This window comes from Artibeus jamaicensis, unplaced genomic scaffold (genome assembly GCF_021234435.1).
Source record: "Artibeus jamaicensis isolate MK-2021 breed Jamaican fruit bat unplaced genomic scaffold, CSHL_Jam_final contig_76, whole genome shotgun sequence".
NCBI lineage: Eukaryota > Metazoa > Chordata > Mammalia > Chiroptera > Phyllostomidae > Artibeus > Artibeus jamaicensis.
In genome coordinates this window covers 12,986,449-13,013,312 of record NW_026521954.1, presented here as the reverse complement: position 1 = coordinate 13,013,312, position 26,864 = coordinate 12,986,449, and the positions used below count along the sequence as shown (strand labels likewise).

The 26,864-nt window shown below is 51.6% G+C and overlaps 1 protein-coding gene across 2 annotated transcripts in view; it reads right to left on the bottom strand.

Moving 5' to 3' along the window:
- The window catches only part of SEL1L3 (SEL1L family member 3), a 94,542-nt gene extending 76,180 nt beyond the window's left edge, over nucleotides 1-18,362 (bottom strand). Inside the window, exons 1-2 of one of the 2 annotated variants that reach the window (XM_053672399.1) lie at nucleotides 18,042-18,362; nucleotides 5,092-5,662 (exon numbers count right to left, since the gene is read on the bottom strand). In XM_053672399.1, coding sequence (XP_053528374.1) covers nucleotides 5,092-5,662; nucleotides 18,042-18,206 — 736 coding nt within the window. In that variant the 5' untranslated portion in view covers nucleotides 18,207-18,362. The remainder of the gene's footprint in view (nucleotides 1-5,091; nucleotides 5,663-18,041) is intronic. The other variant, XM_037155510.2, reaches the window with a different exon arrangement.
- Between the last annotated feature and the right edge of the window lie 8,502 nt (nucleotides 18,363-26,864).

Below are 26,864 nucleotides of genomic sequence, written 5' to 3'. Positions count from 1 at the left end.
CCCTGGGTCAACAAGCAAGACGAACCCTCTGGGCCAACCTCACATCAACGGCGCCCCCGTCAGGCTGCATTTCCTCCTCCGTGCGCCGTGGCTCCTACTTCTACCTGGATGCCCTTCCCTCGGTTCCATTTCTGACTATGAAAACGCTACTCATCCTTCAAGTCTCTGTTCTAATGTCACCTCCTCTGTGAAGAAGTCTAGCAAATCACTGAACACATAATGACTACTCAATAACTGTTATTCAATGGACTAATGAATTAAATTAATAGTCCAATGGCATCGCCCAATAGTGTAGACTAATGGTTAAGTGTGGCATCTGGGAACCAAACTACTTGGGTTCAAATCCCAGCTCCATCATGGATAGCTGTGTGACCTTGGACAAGCTACACTACCTCTCTGAGTCGGTTTCCTCTTCTGTAAATATGACCTAGAACACCAGGCAGATCTAAATTAGACACCCACTGAAAGCACTTCGCCCAGTGCCTGGCAGTCACGGAAAGTAACTGTTTGTACTGTTAGCTTTATTTACCTCTCGCATAACCTCCTAAACCGAGGGAAGGATCATGAATGTCTGTGTCTCTGAGTGTCCAGATTTAGTAAAGAAATTGGTACATAGTAGGTGCTCGAGCAACCTTTGTTTAATTGAATTCAACGTGACACGCACCATATGGGGTGGCGGGTAACAACAGAGGGCTGGGGCAACCAAAGGGAAGAGTTAATTTCTGACTGTGAGAAGGAAGGGAGGAAGGAAGGGAGGAAGGAAGGGAGGAAGGAAGGGAGGGAGGGAGGGAGGGAGGGAGGGAGGGAGGGAGGGAGGAAGGTGCCTTGAGGGGGCACTGGGAAGGGTGGAGATCTGAGCTGGCTACTGAAGCATGGGCATGGTTTTCCAGGAAGACAAGGCAGGTGGCAGTGGAGTGGGAGTCAGGGATGGCAGCTGACCCCGGTAAAAGGACCTGGTGTAGCCAAAGCATAGGGGTGCCCAATCAATCAAACTGATGAGACTCAGCCCACCAGGGCAGGCGCACAGGATGAAGGTGAGCTCGTGTGCAAAGGAGGCTTGCTGATGGGTGGCTGCGGCCTCAGCCAGGACAGCCCAGATGGGCTCTACCTGGGAGACTGCAGTGTATGCATGTGCGTGTGTGCGAGTGTGAGAGGGAGCCCCCGGGATGGCACACAGCCACTGCCTACTCCCACTTGCTTGTTAACGATGCTGTCAGCGTGATGGTCACACAGAAGCATGAGACAGAAAAAGGCCCTTGCCCCTTGGCTCAGGGCACTCACTCCTCAGTCTCCTCCCTCAACTGACAAGCAGTCACTGCACTCCGATGCGTGCAGGCGCTGTGCTAGGCACCGGAGCAGCACACACACCAGGACCCTGGCTTTGTGGAGCTTGTGTTGTGAGGATAGAGACACTCAGCCAGAAAAAAAAAATTAACTACAGTTCAGGACAATGTTCAGCAGCACGAAGGCTATGAAGGAAAATGAAGGTGATATCAACGGGGCGGGGTGGCCAGGTGGGGCTGCTGCCTCAGATAAGGTGGTCAGGATGTCGTGCCTGATGAGGGGAGACTGGTGCAGGGGCAGGAAAGAGGTGAGAGAGGTGAGCCGGGAGGAGACTCTCAGGAGGAGGGAGCAGGAACACAAATGTCCCAAAGTGGGAATGAACTTGGGATGTTCAAGGAGATGCAAATAGGCTCGTGTGGCGAGATCGGGTGGTCCAGAGGAGCATGGCAGGAGATGGAGCTGGGGGTGTGGGGGACAGGGACAGATTCCACAGGCCACGGAACAGACACAGGTTGACCTTTTGTAACTGCTATGGGAGTAACTGCCCGCGGGAGGTGACGTCACCTGCTTGCTATGGCTGCCGTGTTGGCAGGACAGGGAGGCACAGCTGGGAGGCCACCTGCAGGCAGAGACCATAGTGGCTTAGACCAGATGACAGCAACACACTCAGGGAGAGGTGACTGAACATGTGCGCTAGTCTGAAGGTGGAGGCAACAGGACCAGCTGGCCCCTCCTGGGAAGAGCAGTCTGCCCGGCCTACAGTTACCCATGGTGGGTGATTTCCTTCTCTCAGTGAGTTCACCCATGAGACAGACACCTGTGTGACAGGTGAGAGACCACAGCTAAGGCCTGGTCCCCTCCCCCAAGGAAACGCACAGCAGTAAGTGGAGTTGCAGGTGTGGTGTGCCTGACCCACGGCCCAGGCACCTGGAATGCAGCAGGAACAGGCGCCTGGAACGTGGCAGGAACAGGAGCACCAGAGGGCAGGCGGCCGAGCCAGGGCACACACGTGTCCTGAGAGGCTGCCCACTTCTGACCTGGGGTAGGTGTATGCAGCAGCGCTGGGCAGAAGTTTGCTGCACTTCTACTGAAAATCAGACCCCTGGCCTGGCCCGGGACAGGTGCAAGCAAAGGAGATACCCGGCCGGGGTGCGGGCACACGGCCCTCCCCTTGGGAGCCGAGCCTGAGCCTTGGACTCGAGGTCACTCCGGCCGCACCCACACAACCTCTGTGCACGGGGACTTTGGCTCGCTCTCTTCATAAAGGAAAAGGAAAAGGAAAGCAAATCAGGCAGCCCTTCAGTTCAGTTGCAGAGCCCTCGTAGGACACCAGGCACTTGACACAGAAAACATCCTCCACGCCCGCCGCCAGCGCTGGCTGCGGGCTGCGACCGGACATGAAAGGCGCCCCCTCGGCTTCCTACAGCCATCCTGTTGTTCTGACTGGACTCAGCTTCATCAAGAGTCCCTGCTAAGAACAAGCCAGAGGCCTGGCCTCTGTCCACCACACAGCCGATGACAAGAACAAAGGTCGCGGACACTTTTCACAGAGCTGCTGCAGATGCTCTTTTGATTTGCCTTTTAAGGAGAGGGGACAAGTCACAGCCGCGCGAGCGGACCTGGTGTTGAGGTGACACAAAGCTCCCCCCTACCTCCAGCGACTTTGACTCTTAGAAAACATTTTCCTCTGTGCTATGCCTGTAGTACACTGGTTCTCACCCCAAAAGTAAGGGTCTAACGGTGGGGAGAGAGAAACACTCGGGCCCCGTAAATATAGGAAGGGACAAGGAGAAGACATTTCAAGGGTAGGTTCCGGCGTCCCAAGAACTCGGCCAGTTCGTAAACGACTTCATTTGAAACCTTCCAGCTTGCAGTTCAGCCGTTCTTTAATGAGGAATGTGACTTGGCCAAACATGAAATGGAATCATTAAGCCCTGACAAAATCGGAGGCAAAGCAAAACTGAGGCTCTGCGCTTCCTTCTCCTGAGCAAACTAGGCCCCTGTGTGGAAGGCATTCCAGACAGCCTTCTGCCTGGCAGAGGGAGGCACAGGGACCATCAAAACGCGCACGGCTCCGCGAGTTCAGACGCGTAATCACCCAACCCCCACCCCAACGAGCACATGCGGGAAGGGAATTTGCCTTCTGCTTCTGCATATCTCTTACTTAAAGCGCCGCTCCAACAGGGGGCAAGCCAGACACCAAGCACGGCCATTGAAACAAAACGTGGGTGAAACTGCACACAGCGCTACGCACGCACGGAAGCGCCTGTAACAGCTGGTGGCCGCTGGCTGAAGCCCACAGTCGAGCTCACAGTGCCGGCTCCACACCGGTGTCCCCGTTTTGGCGCCGTACTCTGCTTATGGAAGACGAGCCACCACAAGGGGACTCTGGGGAGAGGATAACGCAGGACTCGCTGCCATTTTTGCAACTTCCTGTGAATCTATGATTATTTCAAAATAGTTTTTTTAACGCCAGATGTGTTGATTCTACCGTAAGTGGCTTCTGGCTGGCTATATAGTTCGTACTTGCACAGGCTTTAAGTTCTCATTACATGCGGGGCTGTTGCAGGGCTATTCAGGAAATACTCACTGGCAATGTTCTCTCATGTCCTTAAGGCACCTTGCCCCTAGCCAGTCCCCTCAAAGATGAGGAGGTATCAGGCCCTTCCCGTGGCGGGGACTGCTGTGGCAAGCCCACGGATATGCTCTGCGCACCAAGCCTGCCTGGCGGTCTGACCGCAGTTACTCTAGATCAAAGTACCACCAGCCCCGCCCCTGGTACAGAGGTTCTCAAGCTTTAGGGTACCTCAGTTGTGGGAATGTGGAAATGCTGATTCCAGGGCCCTGCTCCCACAGATCCCGACTGAGTAGTTAATGCATGGGGCCTGAGAATTTGCATTTGCAACAAGCATCCTGGCTGAGTCTGTTGCAGTGTGTTCCAGGGCCACATCTTGGGAAATGCTACCAGAGCTGGGTGGTTGCAGGGATGGTACCCAGGATGGCTCCCCATTGCAGGGCAGGGAGAAGAGCCAGCAGGTGCTCAGCATCCACAGTGCAAGGTGCCCCTGGCACTGATGCAGAGATCTCCAGACCCCTTCTTCTAGGTGTGTATAGCCACAGAGCTCCAACCCCAATGCTTATGGGAGACAGGTGAAGGAGCCAGGAGCCTCCCATACGGATCCTTCAGTAGCTGTGACCCTGTGGCACTGAGGATACAGTGCAGGGTTGGGACTCGATCATCTAGCACCAGGGCTACTTTTCACTGAGTGCTGACTATGTGCTAAGCAAATTACGCGTCATTCAGTTCTGACAACACCGTGCTGAGGGAACCGTTGTTTGGTATTCCCATTTTACAGAGGCCAAGCTGAGGCTCCAAGAGTGCCAAAATTACACGGGCAAACGGAAGCACAAGAGCAGCAGTGGAAGGCGGGTCTGCTCACCCAAGAAGCTATGCTGCCCTAACACTGACGTCGGAGGGATTTCTGAAGGGCGACGGGAGGAAGACTTTCCCAGTGTTTCGGTGGCCTCCACGTGCCTCTGCAACTTAAAGCAGTTCAAATTCTTCAAGGCAGGTCCCCCTCCCGTGGCCCCGCTGTCCCTCCCTTCAGTCCTGTCCTCTCTGACTCTTTCCCCTCCCCTCTCCTCCCCTTTTTACTTTTCCCTTCTCATCCCCAAAGTCTGAAATCACAGGCTCCGTCTTCCTTGTGCCCCCCACCATTAATGTAAGAACACTGCCCTGCCCCTCGCTGACAGTGCAGGCTCTCTGGAGAAATGAGCATTAGGGGCCTGACCAGGCGAGTGACCTACCAGTTTCCAGAGGACACTGGGGGATCTTGTTTGCCCGCAGGTTCCAAATATAATCCATGTTCCACTCGAGGCACACTTGGTGGTCTTTGAATGGGCGCTCAAAAGGAGGGACCGCCTTCAGCAGAGTGTAATTCTTTGCGACAGCGTGCAGCAAGTCCTTGTCCCACTTCAGGTGCACGTCCCCGCCCCCGTACGTGTGGGTGATCCAGGCGCGGAGGACCACCACGGACACGGAGATGGAGTGCCGGATGAAAAAGTCGTCCCTGTACACCATGATGCTCGGGAACTTCACCTGGACCAGGTGCGTCCTGCTGGTGTGGAGGTGCTTCTCGTTCTTCCACCTTTTTTTGTACACGGGAATGCTACTTCTGAACTCGGATGAGACGACAGCTTCCAAATTGACGACACAGGGCTGAGAGCACAGATACTCAACGGAGACTTCGGAAATGTTGCGCACGTTCCCTTCGGCGACAGTGAAGTAGATGAAGTCCTTGTAAACCATGCTCTGCTCCGCTTTGGGCATCACCGCCGTTGTCTGGGAGGTCTGACGGCCCCAAGACGGTACGAAATTCTAAAAAGAAAAAAACATACATAGGAAGTTTTAAAATGATCATCTTGCCCTGGCCAGTGTGGCTCTGTTGGTTGGAGCGTCGTCCTGCACACCAAAAGGTTTCGGGTTTGATTTCCGGTTGGGGCACGTACCTGGGTTGTGGGTTTGGTCCCTGGTCAGGGTGTGCACAAGAGGCGACCAATCAATGTTTCTCTCACATATTGATGTTTCTCTCCCCCTTATCCTCCCTTCCCCTCTCTCTAAAAATCAGTATGCATGTCCTCAGGTAAGGATAAAAAAATGATCATATTGCCCTGGCTGGTGTGGCTCAGTGGACTGAGCGCAGCCTGGAAACCGAGAGGTCACGGTTGTGATTCCCAGTCAGGCCGGGGTCGCAGGCCAGGTCCCCAGGTGAGGGCCTGTGAGAGGCAAATGATGGATGTATCTCTGGTGCATCATTGTTTCTCCCCCTCTCTTTCTCCCTTCCTCTCTCTAAAAATAAATAAAATATTTTTTAAATTATCATATTAATAGATACGTGAATCATGATTTTCCTGGGATAAGAAAAATCCACCTCCATAAAGTGGCAAATGTGGAAGATAAAGGATGTGGACACCACTACCGAACAATTGGAGAAAAACCAACACGCACACACAAATGAAGATTAGGCTACATTAACTCTCTCCCCAGACGCGGTAGCATCTGCTGATCAGAACGTGACTTTGAAACAATGTGGCAGTTGCTCCAGAGCTGGCTTCCAAATGGAGGAGCTAGTTCATAACACAACCAGTCACAATGAATCTGCCTCTGAGTGAAAGAGAGAACAATCCAGCTTCAGACATTTCCAAACTATTGTCCTGACTTCAAACGCCCGGAAAGCGGCCAAATCAGAGGGTGGGAGAAGAGTTCAAAGTGCACCTGAGAGGGAACATGACAGGGATGCCAACTGGGCCTCTTTTTCTCTGGTAAGTTCTGAGCCAAAATAAGCGTGCATGATGGATGGACCAGCAGGAGGCTTCTGTTGCTCCAGATCGGGCACAGGCAGGCTGGGACCACAGACTGTGTGGTCTGATTTTTTTGTCGTGGATGGAGCAACCTGTGCCAAGAAAGATTTCATTTGCCTGTTTATTTATCTAGTTCTCTAAATGACCAAGCCACCTCCGTGTGGACATGGGTTCCAGAAAAAAAAATCTGTAAAGTCTGGTCGTGAAGTCAAGGCACTGTTTAGAGCACGATGTATGGGTGCTAAGAGAGCTCCTAAATCTGACTCTGTGATTCAGGCATCAAAGCACAGTCGCAAAAAGGTTACTTGGGACCACTGCACACCCATTAGTATGGCTATTGTAACAACAAACAAACAAAATAACAAGTGTTGCAAAGGATGGAGAAAAATGAGCCCTGTGCACTGCTGGTGGGAATGAAAAAACGGGCAACTGCTGTGGAAAACCACAGCGGTTCTGCAAAAAATTAAACAAGAATTACCATGTGATCAGCAATTCCACTTCTGGGTATACTCTCCCCAAAAGAGATGAAAGCAGGGACACCAAGAGGCATGCTCGTAGACAGACACCCATGTTCAGAGCAGCCTCGTTTATAACAGCAGAAAGGGAGAACCAACCCAAAGCCCATCAACAGAGAAATGGATAAACAGATGGGTCTGTACACACGACGGGACATCAGTCAGCCTTAAAGAGGAAGTTCTGACACATGCTACAACTGGATGAACTTTGAAGACATTCTCCTAACGGCAATAAGGTAGTCACAAAAGAATAAATCCTGCATGATTCCTCTTATGCCAGGTCCCGAGAGGAGTCACAGACCCAGAAAGCAGAGCGGTGGTTGCCAGGAGCTGGGGTAAGAGGAGCTCCTGTCACCAGGCCCGCAGTTTCGGTGTTGTGAGGGGAGAGAGGTGGAGACGGGGGTGACGGTCGTCCAGCCCTGTGAATGCACTCTAATGTCACGGAGCTGTACGCGCAACATGGTTAAATGGTAAAATGTTACTCTAGGAATATTTTTACCCAACACAATTTTTTTGCAAAAGGTCACTGTCGTCTTCTCCAAAGAAGGGAGACATAAAGAATCCTTTCCTCCCTTCTGGTTTAGGAGAGGCCAAGGTGGCGAAGGCAGGCAGACAGGCACCCAGGAATTGGGTTCACAAACACCAGAACCTTTATCTAGAAACCAGCGCTATGGGAGCACAGCCGCAGGTGAGAGTAACTGGCGGGGGCAGAGGACAGGTGCCATGGAAGGAACGGTGTTTCACTTGGGCTTCGATGGATGCAGAGAAGTTCTCTAAGTGAGGAAGCAAACAGAGACGCTGCAAGTGGCGTGAACAGCCTACTAGGGGCAAGAAGGCAGGGAAATGCAGACCCGCTGGGGGGCAAGCACGCAGCTTGGTTTAGCTGGAGAATAGACAGGAGGTAAAATACACGAAAGGACGTAAGAATGTGAGGTTGAAATAGGGCAGGGTCCTGGTTCTGGAGGACACTGAATGCCCACCCACACGAGGCTGACCTTTACTGGACCGACAGCGAGGAATCAACGAAAGTCTCTGTAAAAGGGGATCGTGTTCCTGTTTCAAAGCGCTGACGCAGTCAATGAGAAGTAAAGCTGAGTGAGGATCAAGAAAAAGGAGCAAGCGACAGAGTTCACTGGTAAGTAAATCTGCACTCGCAGTAGGAGAAATGCCCATTGGAACTACCATCCTGACACGCCGTCCTGAACCTGGCAGAGTCACAGACATCAAAAAGCCTGACAAACACGCGGTCCCGGCCAGAAGTGGGGAAGCACGGCCCCTGATGCCCTGCGGGCAGGAGTGGTCTCCGTGGACTGCGATCAGGCAGTGCTAGCAAACCTCTGCCCCAGCAATTCTTCTTCTATGGCTTTTCCCTACCAATATACTCAAATTTGTGCAAAGGCAGGTATATACAGCTTTTCACTGCAGCACTGGTTATAACAGCAAAAGGTGGAAAACTCAAATGCCTGTCGAGACAGGGCTGGGTGGATAAATGGCCATGTGTCTGCTCATGGAGCCCAATACGGCTGTGGACACAGGGCAGATCTTCATGCGGAGACAATAGGAGGATCGTCCAAGTTCCCCCCACTACACTTCAGAGTTCAGAAGGACCACTTGGGTTTAAAAAGAAGAAGAAATACATACATATTTTCCTGAGTGCGCAGAGCACTGGATGGCCACATGGAGAAAGTAAGGTGACCAGGAGACACGGTAAGAGGGACCTGCCCCAGCCATGTCTACTTAACTTTTGAATTCTGTACAACATAAATATGCCCCCAAAATGGGGCAGGGAGGGAAGCCTCAGTCCTAAAAAATAAACAGGACAAATACAGTTTCTCTACACCACAGAGGGAGACCAGGGATCAGTGATAGGAACCCAGGGGGGAAGAAATATATAAAGTCCAAACTGTCCACCCCCTCAGGGAGAGGTTGGATTGTTCCATGTTCTCATTTATACTTCCAAATAACAAGGGGGAGAAAGGAATATAAAATAATCTTCTACTCAGAAGTAGAGAGTGTTAGAGCGGACGAGCCCTGAGTGGCGAGCCAGCCCATCCCATGGTTCAGAGAACGAAATGGCAACCAAGAGGGTGGCACCCCAGCCGCTGCAGCAGCAGAAGCCAGCTCCGAAGCCCGGCTCCACTCGTCGGCCCCGCTCCCAAGCTCCCCACCGGACAGCACACAGCAGCCAGACCGAAGACTTGCCACTTCACGGCTGCCTGAGACCTGCAGGCTGAACCCCGCTCTCCCATGAGGAGCGCTACACCCAGCACTCGTCCACGAGCAGAGGTCTATTCACTCGGCACGTCTGCCGAGGTGTGGCCTCCTTCTCTAAGTGGGAGTCCAGCTGGCCGCACCCACGGCAGAGGTCTGCAGAAGCCAGAGGAGCTGGTGCTGGTGGAGGCTGGACCACAGCAGGGGGGAGGGGCGGCGGGCACACCTCACTCTAAACACCTGGACGCCTCCCTTACTGGGTTTCACAGGAAGGAAGCATTTGCTTAGTGAGACCACAGGGAGCAGAGTCCGGGACGCGCTGTGGCATCTCACATATCACACTGTGTTCTTTTTCCAAGAATGACTCAAAACCTCTTCCTCATTCTTTCCATGTACAGGATACCTTAAAAACTCACCGGGGCCCAGTTCTCCACTTTGATTTTTTTTTAATCATGTTTTTATTGCTGATGCTACGAACGCCCGCGAAAACCAGGAAGCTGGGGGAAAGGCTATTTGATTTCACTCGATTTCACCGCAAAGCGAGGTTCATAATCATCGTGTTCAATATTTTACATCTTATTGCTAAAAACGCACCAGCCTGCTTCTCCACGTTAGTAAGCACCGTGTGCCGAGCGTGGTCTCAGTTCTGCTTGACGGCCCACCACTCTCCAGAACTCAGCTCCTCATGCAGGAGGTCGGTGGTGACAGGAGGGGACGGGGAAGGCACAGGACACCTGACCATACACCCTCTCCAGGGCCTTCACTTGAAATTGTTTGAAAGGAACCTCCATATACTTATATATGAAGATTATCTTATTTTCCCCAGCTTCAAAGTGCAGTAAAAGTAAACCTAAGTTTACGCGCTCTACTTACATGCAATCCAGTCCGGTGGCCAGGAGGCATGTTAAAGCACTCAGAATATGGCCGGTCCAAACTGAGGTGTGTTGCAAGTGTAAAATACACACTGGACCTCACAAACCATATAAAAAAGGATGCAGAGTATCTCATTGATCATTTTTACACCGACTACATGCTGAAATGATACCAGGATACAGTGAGTTAAGTAAAACGTATTACTGACATGAATTCCACCTTTTTCAGTAAACTTTTTTTTTATGTTACTACCAGAAAATTTGAAATTACATATGTGGCCTGCATTTGCGGCTCACACCGTATTTCCACAGGACGGCACTCTTCTGGACGTGACAGCAGCAGGTTTCCTGTAAAAAGGAACCGCGTGGTACATGTTTCAGGTTTTGGGGCCACTCGGTGTCCATCGCAGCTCCCCACCTCTGCTGTGGTGTCAAGAGGGGCCACCAACACCTCGTGAGTGACAGAGCTGGGCTGTCTCGTCCACTACAACTTTGTTTACTTACAAAAACAGGCGGCTGGCCAGTTGGACTGGCCCGTGGGCCACTCTCTGCCCACCCCTATTCTAGCTTTTCAAACTTTTGTTCCTGAGAGAGTTTTGAAGAACAAAAGGGACAGAAGGCACACTTTTTAAAGGAATGATGGTATAGGAGAAATGAGATGAATGACCCAATTAGGTATCATTTCAAACGTGCGTAGTTCATGGGGCTTGATTTGTTGTTTTGCGAAGGTTCCCTGGGGGTGGTGATGACACCTTGCTATTGTTTCTTTCCAGAAAGAGCTAAGCAGGATGAGAAATGAGATCTCCATGAGATCTACTTGCCTGGACTGAGAAAGATTATGTGAGAAGTGGGAAAAACATGAGTGGCAGCTAGGGTGGGAGGGACACGAGACCCCACGGGCTGGGCCGCGTTTTCTGAGCGTGACCGGTGTGCCGGCCCCCGAGGAGGCTGGCCGGCCGAAACCCCGAGAAGGCGCTGCAAGCCGCGGTCCTTTGGGCGCCTATGTCGTGTAGTTGGCATCTCGTGGTTGGCGCCGAGCCAGTGGGCAGCTGCTTCACTGTGAGTTGTGGCTACCTCTGTTATGTACAAAACCAACATCGATTATCAACACATCCCACTCTAAATATTGATTAAGTCGAAGCTGATTTCCTGGATCAAATCGTGTGTGTGGTTGTGAGCTGTTTCCTGCCAGGAAAACAAGGCAATTAACTTGAAGAGCTCCAGCTACAGGCATGACATGAGTCGAGCCTTCATAGGTATTTTCACATGCCAGGTTGCATGAACATAAGCTAAAAATTACCCAAACACTCCTTTGTTTAGAAATTATGAGGTCGGCATTCGTGGCGTAGTTATTGCTAGGTCTCTGGCTCGGCACACAGGTTTTTGGTGTTTGTTGCTGAAATGAAGTACAGGGCATGGGCAGTTAGTTCTACCAGGTACCCTAGTGGTCCTGCATATAAACCAAAGGATTTGATCCAACCGTGTGTCCCCCCAACACTCTTTCCTGACATTCACAAGTTCTTCTGTGGGGGGGGGCCTTGCCAATTCTCTATTTTTCACTCAGTCTCATCAACCTCCTTTGGAAAAGCCCTTTCCCGAGGGCATTTCGCTGGGCCCCTGGCGGTCAGAGCTGAGGTGGGGGACCCTGAGTGAGGTCAGGGAAGCTGGCACTCGGGCCCCCACCATGCCCACGTGGGGTGGGCTTCTCCCCGCTGCCCAGTCCCTCCAGCCCTTCAGACAACCACCCTACCTTCTAGAACTTTTTCATTTCTCCACACCGGAAATACAAAGTAAATCTTTAAAATGTCTTCTCCCTCCACCCCCACTGGACTGCTGTTCATCTGGCAAGTTCGTCTATGTTAATGGGATAACGGTAAAATGCTACAGCGAGGCCCGCATCCAGGCATTTCCATGCCAGCCCGGTGGAGACAATGCCTTAAATGCAAAAGCCAAATGCACTGCAGCTGTAAGCAAGGCATCCGAGGGGGAGGGGGACCTTTCTGTGCCCCTCAAATTACGCCCTTTAGGCAGACGCGTAGATGCTCCACCTCCGAAGCTCCTGACCTGCTCCGCACACAGGGGGGCTGAGCTCCGAGAGATGTCCGGGCCCTCAAACATCTGTTTCACCCAGAAGCCAGCCCTAATCCAAGTTGAGTTTGACAGCGTCACACACAGTCACAAAACACAGATGCCTTTGTCTTTGTGTAATTGGGTACTTAGTGAAATTTTTTATGACAGAAAGAAATGGGTCAGTTAATGCGTGTTCATGATAAAAGACCCCAAACTGAAGATCTTAATGCACTCCGTTCAGCCTGGGAATTGAGAAACAGATGGATTTAGGTATTTTGCGGATGGAGGGGAAAAAACCTATCAATACTGCCTCAACTTCTTTCAGGATGACTGCATCTGATTCCTTTAAACGAAATCAATAAGAAGAAACTCTATACCCTCCCTTATTCTAAAGAGTTGAGAGAAACTTGGCTCTTTTCTCTACAGGATCCTCTTGTGATGTAAGGAGGGGACAGAGACGGAACGATCTTAAATCATTCACATCTTACTGTGGGAAGTTCATTCACACACATGTATGTCTGACACAAACCTGACACAACTGGCGGTTCTCACTCCTGCCTATTCTGCCCCATCCGTCCTCTCCAAAACCTTGGCTCATGAGGTCTTTCCCTCCAAGGTGCTGGATCAAACTTTTCACAGGGCAAAAGGGTAATTGGATTGGCTTAAAAGGCCTACTTTTCCAATTTCTGCTGACTAGAAATAAGCAAAAATGTTGTTTATGTCAACAAAGCATGCAATTAAGCAGAATGGGCGCTGATGTCAATACGGACTTTCGAAAATCAAGATCTGCCTTGGGAAACATTTCCGAGTCACCAAGTACACCTTCCCAGACCTGAGAGCTGGCTAGGGACACACCGTCACAAGAACAATCAATACTCCTACTGAGTGGGATCCTCTCTCCTCTTTAATGTGGCTTAATATGCTATTTCTTTTGAACTCGAATCATATGAGGGTAACTACGGTTTGGACTGGTTTGGTTTCTGTGAGTAGCTCCCGTGTGCTGGGCATTGGGGTGGGGGTGGTCGTCCCCACTCAGTTTTAACCTCGTCCTCTCACACACAACTTCATCCAGCGTCTCCCTTCAAACCTAATCCTCACAACAGCCCTGGAAGGGACAGAGAATTCCAGCTGAGGAAACAAGATGGATTCAGAGAGGGTGAGTAACTTGCCCAAGGTCAACCAGCAGAACCAAAAATTCAAATCCACATCTGCTGACTCCAAAGTCGGCCATGGTGTTCCTCTTGCCTCCCAGAAACACCCCAAATGACACCCTCGACTCACCCACTGACAGCTACACCTTCACCACTCGCTGGCTCCGGGTGAGGGAGTCTCGAGACTTTCCTCACTCCCATCTTGAATGGGGGCGGAGGTGGCTAAAATTCTATGGGGTCACTATGCCTGCGTCTGGGGAGGGAAGATGTTTCCACAAACGTACACACCGCCCCGAGCCACCTCCCCAGCTCTTTTTGGGGTCAGGATGGGAGGCAGGGGCTGCCAAGCCAGAATCTTCACGGCCATTCCTCACACGCTGTACAGCCCTCCTGCACTCAGGTGCTTTCTCAGGGGAACGGGATGCACTGCAGGCTCGTTACGGTCTACTTGAGTCTACCCATCTTCTCCACGAAATACCTCGGTTCTCCACGTCTTCCGGTCAGCCAATTCATGGCTCCTGCACGTTTACCAACGAGACCAGAGGGGCTAGAAGGCAAGAGGCAAACGCCATCACTTGGGAGATTTTCGAGACTCTGGTCAGGATGAGCTTGGCAGCTGGTGGCTAACGTGAAGTCCGAGGGTGGTCTCTGCATTTCAGAATGTTCACAGGGACCCTCGCACGAGCTGGACAACTAAGGCTCCTTCCCTCTGCCTTGCTCTTCCAGGCTCTGTGTGACGGGCACGGCTGCTTCTAGAGAGATAACCAATGGCCGGCACAGAGAATGCGATACAAGGCTGTTGCTGCACCACTTGCCGATGACCCTCACGTACGTCTGCGCTGCTGATGTCCTTTTATTTCTTTGTCCGTGGTTGTCTAACGAGGGCCAATGTCTACAGCTGACCATCAGTAATACTACACGTTGTGAGATTTGTTTTCTCACTTAAGAATAAATTTGTATCTTTGAGACCAGCGCTCAGGAGGGACAAAAATCGCCTTCTACAAGTGCCATTGTCACAGATGGGGCTGGGGAAGCCTCAGGGCGTTCTGGCCAAGTCTGGAGGAAGGTTAAGAGTTAATGATGTAAGAGAACGGCAAGGGGGTCGGTCTGTTGGGCACAGCAAGTCCCGTGTGGACCTCGCCGCTCCGCACCAGTGAGCTCAGGGGAATCGATCTCACTGCCTTTTGCTTTTGAGGCCCTCACCCTCTCTAGGGAGGCTCTCTGCATCTTGACCTTTGGTGACCTCAGAATTTTCTGGCAGCTGCTAGAACCAAGGATCATCTTTTCAGAAATCTGCTTGGCACCACTCCGTGACTTATCTTTCAGGCCTCGTCACAATTATTCATGCTTTGGCAGTATCCTAGCTACAGTCACAGTTCCATTCTTAGGCTGCGACTGAAGGTTACTCTGTCCCAGCCAATGGAGAAGGAGCCCATTGCCCCTGGACCCTGGCTGCAGGAATGCATGCATCCCACAAGGGCAGGGGCTTATAGGCATCCGTTCATAAAGCTGCTCTCAGAAAGCTTTGTGAACAAGGAGATCGGTGGGGACTACACAAATTGGGAATTGGTCCCCAAATCACATAAAAGTGGCTTTGGAATAGATTCCCAGGCACACTCAGCTCTACACTTGGACACACATTCATACAAACTCAAGTGCTAAACTTCGCCAACCAGCTGCTTCTGGACTGTATAAAGACCCGCTCTTATCTCTTCATCACGGATGGCAAATAATGTCCGGTTTAATCTTTCTCTTTAACATCCTGCTTCTATTCTGTGGCCTGTGCTTCCTGCTTTATATATTTCAGGTTACTTTAGAGATGACCTCACATCCTGGCTAGTTGCACAGTAGCTGCTAATTGCAAAAGCTTTGCTAATGGCCCATGCATCTATGCAAGAGGGGAATGGGTTACAAGAAGCAAAATCCAGAAGGTGATTGGCTAGCATGGCTGAGAACTGGGGCCCTGGAACAGGCAGATTTGGGTTTCAGTGGTGGGTTTCAGTTGTCCTGTGTGGCCCAGGACAACTTCCTTATCCTCTCTGAGCCTCAGGAGAATCATAATAGCTCCTGGCTCAGACAGTTTTTGCTGAAATTAATATTAGATAATGCATATAAACAACTTAGCACTATTATGATCGCTATTATGATTTAGCCTTCCAAATTATGGGACAGCTTTCTTCCTCTAGTGTCTACATATTCCTGAGATCCCAGCTATTCTGTTCAACCTCTACCCTCCACTCGCCTGCCCACCCCTGCCCCCTCCACAGACTGATCACACTTCCTCTCGGAAGGATTCCTTGATGAGCAGAATGCATGCAATTATCATTTTCTTCTTGGCTGTCTCACGTTTTTCAGACAGATGTTTACAATTCCCCCAATTCACAGGCCAAAGCTCTCCAAGGTCAAGGAAGCCTTCCTTACTTGTTGTCAGCATCTCAGAAAACACATGCCTCTAGAGCAAAATCTATAGCAAGTGGCTAGACCTTGGTGGGGTGGGGGTTGGGGTAGGCCCACCGTCCAAGTCATACTTTTTTGCTTCCCTGGGTTTTGCGAAAGCTTCTCATTCAGTTGGAAAATGGCTTTCCTGGCTGTGGAAGCCTTTCTTTTACAGTAGCGTCTCTGAAGTCCCTCTGAAGGGAACACACAGAGTCAGGAGGCGCTGCCGTTTCCCTCTTCGAGTTGGTTCCAAAACCCATTTCGTCCCTCTGCCGAGACATTCACCCATGCTCTAGTTATTCCCCACACGACGGTATGCTCTATAACCTCCCTTTCTGGAGCCCCACCTCACTCCTTCCCAGCTCAGTCCGGTCTGCCAGATAGCGTCATTTCCTCCTCTCTGTCACGTTCTCTCAGACCCCCTCGGTCCACACAGAACTCTAATACCCGGTCCACCATCTGTCTCTGTCCCCACCAACCAGGAGACCTCTAGGCTCTGCTCTGGTTTCTCTGATTTCTTGGAATTGTCCAGAAGTGGTCTCTTTTTGCCAGGTGTGAAGATTTCCACGTGGAACTTTCCAGAGCACCTGTACACTACTGTTTTACCCAATACCCTATTCCATCATTTCTGCCTCTGTGGGTATCCAGGGCCTTGTGGACGGGGTCCCTCTGTTTAAACTGGAACCCTGTTGTCCCTCATGGCAGTTTTCTGTACAAGCCTGTGTGCTGTAACCCTGTGGCATAAACATTAAGTAATAACATCTCTTGGGTGAAAAAACTCATTTATGTTAACCGACACCTTCTTATGAAAAATACGAAGTAAATCCAACCACAGAATTTGGTACTGGATAATTTGAAAATACAAAGAGAAGCACAGATCGCTCAACAGGTAGATGCAGAAGCAGAAATACAACTTGCCTTTTCACACTCCCTCCCTCACTTCAAAGAAATGAAACACCCGAGAAGTCAAGAATGTTCAAAGAAACTTGCTGGGTGGCAAATTTCCTTGGAACCAAATTCTAAGTCCTGCAGTGTCTCCTAAGCAGTTTCGAGCTCCTGAGAAGAAAGACTCCGAATAATGACAATACCACATAAATGCAAATAATTCTGGACAATGACACTGCTCCATTTTTTTCACATTCTGTGAATTTCCTATTACATCAGTTTCATGATTCAGCATTTTCCATTTCATTTATGTGCAGTAATATGTGGCGAGATAACCCGAGGGCCCTGCAGGATCCTGGAGCATAAGGTAGGCTGGACAGGGAGGGTGTCGCCTTCTGTAAATTTACTGTTGTTTAAAACTCAAGGCATAAGGAAGCAAAGCCATCAAAGGAATGGAGAGGTATTTCCCCCACTTTGTTCTGAGGATCTAAGTGACTCTGGTATTTTAAATGAGTTGGTCTTGACAAATAGGTTACTGCCATTTAGTTGATGACTAAAAAACAGAAGCCAAGAAGTGCGAAAACTGTAACTGACATGCATTAACCCAAACGTATTCTCAGAAATGACAACGTTCGAGACGCAGCTAAAGTCACCACTCTGGCGGCAAGCGTGTTAAGAACGAGATTTCTTTCTGGCACTGGCAACTTGGCTAGAGTGGCCATGGAGGAGTTGAAGAGCTCTGGAAACCGGAGATGCAACGCCAAGTGCATTGGCAGAAAAGGGTCACAAAGACAGGGCGGAAACTCAAAGGAGGGTCGAGGCGGGTGCCATTCTCGGAGAGAAAGAGGAGAAGTTAAGCGCAAGGAGAAAAGGGTCTACGAGAAGACTGTAAGGGAAGCCCAGGACTAGAGAGAAGGGGTTGGAGAGCCGTGCGTGGTGGGGCGGGTTAGCAACTCAGCTTAGCAAAGATCCCAGGTGGAGTGGGGGGCAGGCCGGGTCTCTAGGGGAATCGGACTCAGGTCCGGAGCGAGTCTGGGAGCGAGAGAGAGCAAAGCGCCGCAAGTCCGGTCCACGCACTGCTCTCTGCGCCTCCGGTACCCATCCCAGGTGCCGGGAGCGCCCGGGGCACAGCAGCCAGGGAAACAGAAAACTAGCAACACCGCACCCACTCCGCTCAGTGGAGGTCCCCGGCCCCTCCACCCGCGTTCCCGGGGCCCCGCACGGAAGGGAGAACCCGGGCAGGGTCCGGTGCTCACCAGGTAGCAGAGCAGGAACAGCGCGCAGGCAGGGCGGCTGCCGAGGTCCTGGGGGACGCCGCCGCTTGGGGGGGTCATGGCTACGGCCCGGGGACCGACCGCGGGAGGCAGGGCTTGTTGCTGCTGCTGCCGCGGCCGCCTGAGCCACGCGCCGCGCCGCTTCATGGCGAGGCCGCCCGGATCCGGGCCGGAACAGGTCACCTGGTGCAGGGACCGGCCCCCGCCCGAGGCGCCACCTTCCCGCCCGCCCCCGGCCGGGCCGGCCGCCGCGCGCGGGGCCACCTGCCGCCGCCGCTCTCGCCGGACTCGCTGGCCGCCACGGCCGCTGAAGCCGTCGCCGCCCCCGCAGCCCCAGCCGTGCGCCGGCTCCTCCCCGCCTCCCAGTCCCCGTCCGCACCCTCCCCTCTGCTCCGAAGCCCAGCCCGCCTCCCAGCCGCTCCCTCCGGCCACCAGGATTCCACCCCTCCCGGCAGCCGGCGCCCGAGCAGGTGGGGACGGACCCCGGTCCCGCCCTCCGGCCGCTGCCCACCCCCCGCCCGGCAGCCCTGCCCCGGGCCCGCCTCCCCTTTCCCTTCCTCTCCTCTCCTCCCCCGCCCCCCTTGCCCGCTCTTCCTTTTCGCGAGCCTCTCCCTCCCTACGTTTCCCTCTTTTCCCTCCCCGCTCTGCCTCTCTCACCTCTCTTCCGATTCCCATCCTTTTTTTCACTTTCTCCGTTTCTCCCTCCCAACCTCCTTCTATTCCTCCCTCCGGCATTTTCCCAGTCCCACCCACTCTTTTTGCGGGGCGCGCAGCCCAGTTCCCGCCGGTGCAATGGGTTTTGTTCGGTTGTGGGTTTTTTTGTTTTTTTGGGGTTTTTTTTTTGGCAAGGGCGCCATTCCCGCTGGGCGCCGGGCGAGTGTGCCCCCTGGAGTTCCGCCGCGCACGGACCCAGCTTCTAGCCCTTGGGGTGGATTTTGACCCCTGCCAACCTCCACCTGTCCACCTGCAGGGGTGGGGCAGCCTTCCAGCTGGTTCATGATTAGCCCGGGTTGCGCCGCACCCTGCCCGTTGGGTCGCGGCAGGTTCTGGATGTTTCCCGAGGGTTTTGCGCGGCGCTGCCGCCGCCCCAGTCGCCGCGCTCTTTGTTTTAATTGTCCAGAGTGTGGGCGCCCAAAGCGGATTGGTATTTAATTTGTATCCACGTGTCCCGGCTCCACTTTGGACGGAAAAGAAAATGAATTAATTAGGTCAGTTCAATTGTCCTCAAGCCCCAAATGAGAGGGGTGAGGCTCTTCAAGTGCACAAACAGGTTTAAAAAAAAAATCCAGGCACATCTTGGCTTTGGGGACGCAGGTTGGGACTGGCTGCTCGCCGAGCAGGGGGTTGTCGACAGGCCGCGCAGCCCAAAGCCGGACCCCCAGCTCCAGACCCACCCTGGTGTTCGGGGGAAGGGCACCGCTGCCCAGCGCCTCAGACGACTGCTTGGGCCCATGGCTGCTGCCCGGAAACAGTTGAGCCGCCTTTGAAAGTTAGCAAAAGCTTCCCTTTGGTACTAGTGGGTTTGTGTGGGTTGGAACTAATGATAGACTGGGAGTCTGAGACCACACAGCCCTTTCCCTGTGGAAGTGCTGCCACAGTAGGTCAAGTCACGCAAGGCGTTGGCAGAAGTGGGTGGTGAATATGAGATGCCAGGGCTGGGTTTGACCAGCTTCAGAATGCCCAGGGCCTGGGTACGCCCTGGGCCCTCTCACTGCAGGCTTGGCCATACTCGGCTCCTCCGCTGAGTCATCCCTTAGTGTTTTTAGGTCACCCGAGGGCTGTGGCCCTGGGTCAGGCTCTTCTTGGCCCAGAGTCACTCACTGCAAGATGACACCTTCTGTCAGTGGTTCTCAGACTCCAGCCTGCATCCAGATCTCCCAGGGAGTTTGTGAACACACCTGTGGCTGGAGGACCTTGCTAGAATTTCCGAGTGGGTGGGTCCTGCCTGGGGCTTGAGAAGCTGCCTTCCTGACTTGCTCCCAGGTAATGCCCGTGCTGCTGGTCCAAGGCCCCATTTTCAGAACCACTGGCCTATGGGAAAGGGTCGCTTCTGCTCCCGTCACACCTAGCAGTCACCCACGGAAGTGTTTGAGGATTTCCTTGGTTGACAGATGTCAGCACTGCCCTGTCCCATTTCCACAGGCCCCAAGAACTCAAATGCTCCTGTGCGGTGTGGAAAACGGTTTGTTCTATCAAGTGCTTGAGGGGATAAAGGATGCAGTGACTTCCGCGGAGAGCATGCCTGTATTTTTCCTGTCCCGCCAAAAGAGCAACACTACTTTTTAGTATATCGGGCATGAAAACTGTTGGCCAGCTTGGGAGAACAGGGCATCGCAATATCTGTGGGGTTTCCACTAGTGTTCCTGGGCAGTTCTGCAGAGTTTCTCTTCTTTGTTGCACCTGGACTTGGCTGGTCTTCAGGGAATGGAATGGTTCCCTCAGGTTGTTTGTAATCAAGATTCATGGACCTGCAGTCTTCCAAGCCTTGGGAGCTTTCAGGGTTTGCATTTACCTAACTGTCGTCAGTGCGGAGGGCCCCCCCCATGGGGGACTGGACTATTTTTAACCTAGCATATGCAGTCTCTGACTTGCTCATCTTCCATTGCACTCCTACTGTGTTCAGGCACTACCCCAGGCCCTGGGAACCCAGACGTGGCAGGACCATCCCTTTCCATGGGGTTGAAGAGCGGCAGGAATGCAGAAAACTGACTTAAAATCCACTTTGGTTCTCTAAAGCCACCTGCAGGTTGCTCTCTGGCCCAGGGCAGGGGGTGACAGTAATGACTGATTAATTCTGTATTAGAGAGGGCCAGAGAAAGAGAAGGTGGGGGTTTCTGTTCAGTGCGACATTTGATCCAGGGACAGAATGCTATCGGCCTTGCCTCGCCAGCCACTTGTGTCCGTAATTCGAAGGGTGTGGTCTGATTTCAGAAGAAGGCTCTTTATTGTAAAAATATCGTGCTTCCCCATTGTGATGTGGAAAGGCTTAAAATTCTACCGTCGTAATGCATCGGTTTGAGTTTTAATACTCGTCTAAAATATGAAGGCCCCTGGGGAGACTGTATTAATCCGGCATCTCTCGTTATTGCCTGAGTGAGTCAGTTTGTCACCTCCCCTCCAACTCTGCACCTCAACACAGAAGAGGGCAAAGGCAACAGGGTTCTAGGGAGGATGGTGACCCCCGTTAGGGAAGCCCCAGTGGAGGAGGCTCCAGGGCCTGGAGGGGGAGGGGCTGGGGAGATGAAGCAGAACCTGCACTGCATCTGCTTGCCTTGGCAGGCACTGCGTGACATCTTAGACCTACAGTTCTCTGATGCTAAAATGGTTTAAAATCAGTAAGTCTCAGGGACCAATGCAGCTGGCCAACTATTAACTTCAAATAAGCAAAATCAACCTCCAGACACACTTACAGTACCTTCTGTCAATTATTTCTATAAAAAGTCAGGGCATTTCTACCATCCAAAAATTAGGAAGGACCTAATAGCAGAATAAAAGACAGTCTTTGAAACTGCGTGTAATTTGCTTGTGAAAAATTCCTAACTGGTCTTTGTCTCATTTTGCTCTGCACCAGTGGGAATGTACCTTTGGACGGTCACAGTCCATGCTGATACTTGGACACTGCATTTGCAGGGACCAAGGATGCGTAGGGTACAAGATGTGACCCTATGGAGACAACTGACCTCTAGGGGTTGCAGGAGGGGGAGGGAGGGCACTACTTGTAAGAAGCACCCATTCTTCCCACTTCCCTCCTGCATGAACGACTGGTGTCCTGGCAAAGCTCCAGGGAGCCTTCCCTCATGACCTCACGTTCAACTTCATTGGTCATTTCTCTCTGCCCCTCTGAGCATTGCCTGTCGCCGCATGTGGCAACTGGCTGGTGCTGCTTTATATCTCGTTCACTGTGTTGGCCTCTTCTCCTCCTACGAGTAGACTGTAAGCTCCTTGAAAGCAGAGGTTGTTTCTTAAATTTCTCTTTATTTTTTATTTTGAGAGAGAGGAAGGGAGGGGAAAAAGAGAGTGAGAAACATCAATGAAAGAGAGACACATCGACTAGTGGCCTTCCATACACGCCTCGACCTGGGACCGCACCTGCAACCCAGGCCCGTGCCCGGACTGGCCATTGAACCGGTGACCGTTCAGTTTGCAGGACGATGCCCAACCCGCTGGGCCACACCAGCAGGGTCCAGAGGTTGCTTCTTAATCAGCTCCGTGTACTCCCTTCACGCAGTGTATAGAAGTTCTTATTCACTAAATAAAATGGAATCCACCATCTTCCTTTTTCATTTCTTCTCCCATCCTTCCTGTCTTCCGTCTTGCCTTCCTTCCCTCTTTCCCTTTTGTATCCATGGTTTTCTCCTCCATGCTCTTCCACGGTCAGGGTTCTCAGGGATCCTGCCGCCTTCTCCTCTCGCCCACCCCCTCCTCCCTTTCTGCAATTTCAGATATTCAGAACAAAGATGAATGCACTGTGACATTTGCCTTTTACATCAAACTAGAAGAGAATAAAACAGAAATAGAAGAGAGGACTGCTGTCAGACCACACACTTTCCATCTCGATGGGAAAACCGCGGCCCTTCCTTTGCTGCCAAGGGTGACCTTCAGGGTCTAGCTAAACCCTGCACACCAAGAGCCGGGTGCAGTGCTTCCATTTTTCTCAGGACACCCAGGGTTTACTCTCCCTAAACCCATCTCCTGTCTGTTTGCATCCTCCATATTAACCGATCGCTTCCTATTTCTGTCTTCCTTAGAGTGTTCTGTTGGATACCATCCTCGTGCCCTGGTCCCCAGACTCTGTCTTTTGAGCTTCAAGTGCCTGACTCTGCACGCTCCCTGCAGCAAAGAGGGGATGGGCGCTCTTGGGGAACCTATGAGTTTTTCCGGGTATTTCTAAGGGAATGAAGAAGGTCCAAGAGTCACTCTATCTGCAGCCCTGGTGTGCTCCGAGCTGTATTTCTAGGCCTGTCAGATGAAATGACGTTGCTCTTGGTTATTTTTGGCTCTTTGCCTTCCTGAATAGGTGCATATCCAGCTCGCTGCCTCCCCAGCCTGAGCTGGGAAAAGGCAGGTGGCTTCCCTCCGCCAGGCCCTGCCTCATGTCAGCGGCACGTGCCCCTCGAGCAGTGGCTATTGGGTGCTCTCAGGCTGCACACCGGCTCTGTGCCGCGTCCAGGTGGGCAGCGGGGCTGTTCCCTCTCTGGCCACTAATAAAGAGATTTGTGAGCTGAACGACCCTAGGCGGGCGTAGCCAGGTGCCCACAGCCTCCCCACTCAAACACAGGTCTGCCTCCTGCCCTGTGGGACGGCTGTAGAAACTCCTCCTGCCATCCCTGGGGGCACCTGGCACGGGAGGGAGACATTTCAGGTTCAGCGAGCACCAAATTCTGGATACTGAGGGTCTGAGGAAGGAAGTGACACCAAGAGGCAGAAGGTCAAGGGCATGTGTCTGTAGGTGGAGGGAAATCTTCGGGTGAGTGTGTTGAGAAGGACCCTTGTGTGAAAAGGAGTGGAGTGAGAGAAGCTGTGTGTGACTGTGAGGACCCACTTGGGACAGAGAGTGAGAGGAGAGCGCGGCAGGGCGCCGAGGGAGGGACTGTCACTGTAAATAATTGAGGAGCGAGAGTGAGTGCATGTGACAGCTTGGGGAACACCAGTTGTGTCCGTAAGCCCTGACAGTGTTCTGTAGCTGCGTCCTGCTCCTGAAATCAGGATGCTCAGGCAAACACTAACATTGAGTTAGGGCTACCAGTCTACCGGTCACGTGCGATATCAGGTAGAATGAAATGTCGAGATCATCTGCGCCTCTATGGACGCTCAGCAAAGTCCATACCAAATCAAGAAAAGCACGCAAAAGGTAAAGCTAGAGCAGGGTTCTCTCTGGCTATGTATCTCTACAGCTTTTCCTGAGGGATTTCTTTCTAAAGTTCTCATCAAGTATTACTCTAACTCATTTCATCCTTATGCCAGCAGCAGCAGCCCCATTTTACAGATGAGGAGACCGAGTCACTGGAGAGGCTCAGATCCACGTCCTGGGGGTGGCGGAGCCCGTCTGGATCAGGCATTTTGCTCAAGGGCTGGAGCTCACACCACTGCCCTGGGCTGCTGCTGTGACAGGAGGTGCCTGCGAGGTGAGCCGGCGCTGTGCAGCGTGTGGGGGAGTCACGCCTGAATTTTAGACCTCGGTCTCGTCAGCGCTTTGCCAGGTGCTTGAGGACATCGGTCATCATGTGAGACACACCTGCCGAGGGCGCGGTCCTCCACTTCCTAGCTGTGGGATGAAGTCACCAATCTGCCCATTTCCCTGGTGTTGTGGAAGCCAGGTAAGGCAGCATGGTAACGTATCAAGCCCTAGACAAAAGTAAAGCACCACTTGTATATCATTCACCCTTGCCTGCTTCCATAAAAGGCTCGTAAAGAAAATAACATGCCTGGTAAGACCATAAAGAACAGAAGGATGTTTATGTGGTAGCCTAAACCCCACCCATGAGCCACGTCTCCCATTATAACCCTCAGGAAGGTATTTCCCCCAGGCGAAGCCAGCTGCCGCGTGCGAACTGTGAGAAAGCTCAAGCCAGCCATGCAGAGGGAGAGAGAACTACTTGGCCAGCCCCCAGCCACACCGGCCATCCCAGCCTGGCTGCCAGACATGGGAATGAGCAAACCCTCTTCAACATCTAGCACAGTGGACCTTTCGATGGTTCCAGCCCCAGCCACCATCCGACTGAAGCTGCACGTGACTTCCCCAGCAAGGACTGCTCAGCTGGGTCCTGTCAGCTCACAGAACCATGAAAGGCAAAAACACATTGTTGTTTTGAGCCACTAAGTTTGGGGGTGGTATGTTCACAGCAAGAGCTAACTGAAACTGTGCCCTAGACCAATATCAACATTTTAACTGAATGGTGTAGTTAGCTTTGAGCTTCCTGGCATTCAAAGTGAAAAGGGGAGCAGGATGGATTATACACACTTCATTATCTTGAAGTACACTGCTTTACCTGAATGGATAGTTTATCTGACTTGTCACCTTTTCAGTCTAATCAGAGGAAAAACGGAATGATCTTCCTTCCATGAAAATCTCTCCTATCTTTACCAAAATTACAGTTTTGCAAACCAAGGAATTGCTGTCGTCACTAACAAGAAAATGCCTCTTGCGTCTGCCCGAATCTTTCAGGCTGTAGCTCAAACCCACTTTCTCCTGTCTGGTTCTCAGGGGATCTTCTGCCTCCTTCCTGGTTCTCATCCCAAATTAAGTCACAAAAGGGTTTGGTGACTCCGGAGTCCTAAGTGGCCCAAACTAATGCTTAAAATAGAAATGCTGAATATAGTTGAAACTTAAGCAGATTGGATGATTTATTCAAACCTTCGGGAAAAAAATCACTATTCAGCCTGGAATTGAAATTTAGACTTGTGGTTCCTAATCAACTAGAATGCAGTACTTCCCTGGTGGTAGCCCCCAGAAAGAGAAGGGGAAGAAAGAATATTGGATTGGCCAAAAAGTCCATGTGGTTTTTTCCATAAAATAAGATGCATTTTTTGTTTTCACCAATAACGTTATTGATTGGGATATTTTGAGCATGTTGGTTATCTCCCACATGGTATAACGCTGATCGTTTTCAGTTAACGTCTCGACTGGATCGTTACCAACGTCATCTGGTCCACCCGACTGTGGAGCATCGTCCATTGAGAAATCTCCAGCACGAAATTTCACAAACCACTTCTGACACGTTCCATCAGTCACAGCACCGTCTCCATACAGTGCACGAATCTGTTCTTTTTTTTTTTTTTTGCATTTCAGTTGCATTTTTACCTTTCTGGAAATAATAAAGCATAATATGGCAAAAATATTGCTTATCTTCTCCCATCTTCAACATTACAATGGCTCCACAGAAATTCACCAATTTGATAAACTTTTTAATTTTTTAAAACACTTTATTTCTAGAAACAGGGGGAGGGAGTGAGAAAGAGAGAGAAACATCAATGTGTGGTTGCCTCTCGCACGTCCTAAACTGGGGACCTGGCCCACAACCCGGGCATGTGCCCTGACTGGGAATTGAACTGGCGACTCTTTTGCCTGAAGGCCGCCATTCAATCCACTCAGCCACACTAGGCAGGGCTTGATAATTTTTTTTAAATGCACACTGATTTGACAGCTGTCACAATACCATCTAACAAAATTGTCTCAAATGAATTTAAAGACTACTAAGCACTACTAGAGCCATCGTATGGAAACAACATATGAACTTTTTGGCCAACCCAATACATACGTGACTGTCCTTGTGTCCTTTAGAACCCGAGCCCTGGGGGTTGGGGACCGTACCTGACTTCTGAATAGCGTGATGCTTCCCACCTTACTGGGGCCTCACTAAAGCTTTTCTTCATTAAGTGATCATCCAAGCCTATGATATACAAGAGACATTAAGATGAGTGTGGACCGGTGACTTCCATTCTCTCCAGTGTGGCTTTGTGAATGGGCAGCATGCGCCTGCTGGTCCCATTTTGGGATGATGTCTGGGTTTGCACACAGGTATTTGAGGTCACCTCCCTCAGGGCCTGAACAAGGTCCGGGCAGCCATGTGAAGGTAGTAAACTTTGTCTTTTTGTGCCCTTGACCTCATTTTCTATAATCTCCCCTTCATTGGTCTTCACACGCCTAAACTGAAACTCTTTGTGGGTAGTCTAATGGTTGGGGGAAAGAGCCACACTGAGGTCCTCGTTCTACATTTGCGTAAACACTTATCAGTCATCGAGAGCTGCCACCCCCGTGTTCCTGCTCATTGTGAGTTATGGGTTGGATTGTATTCTCCAGTTCAA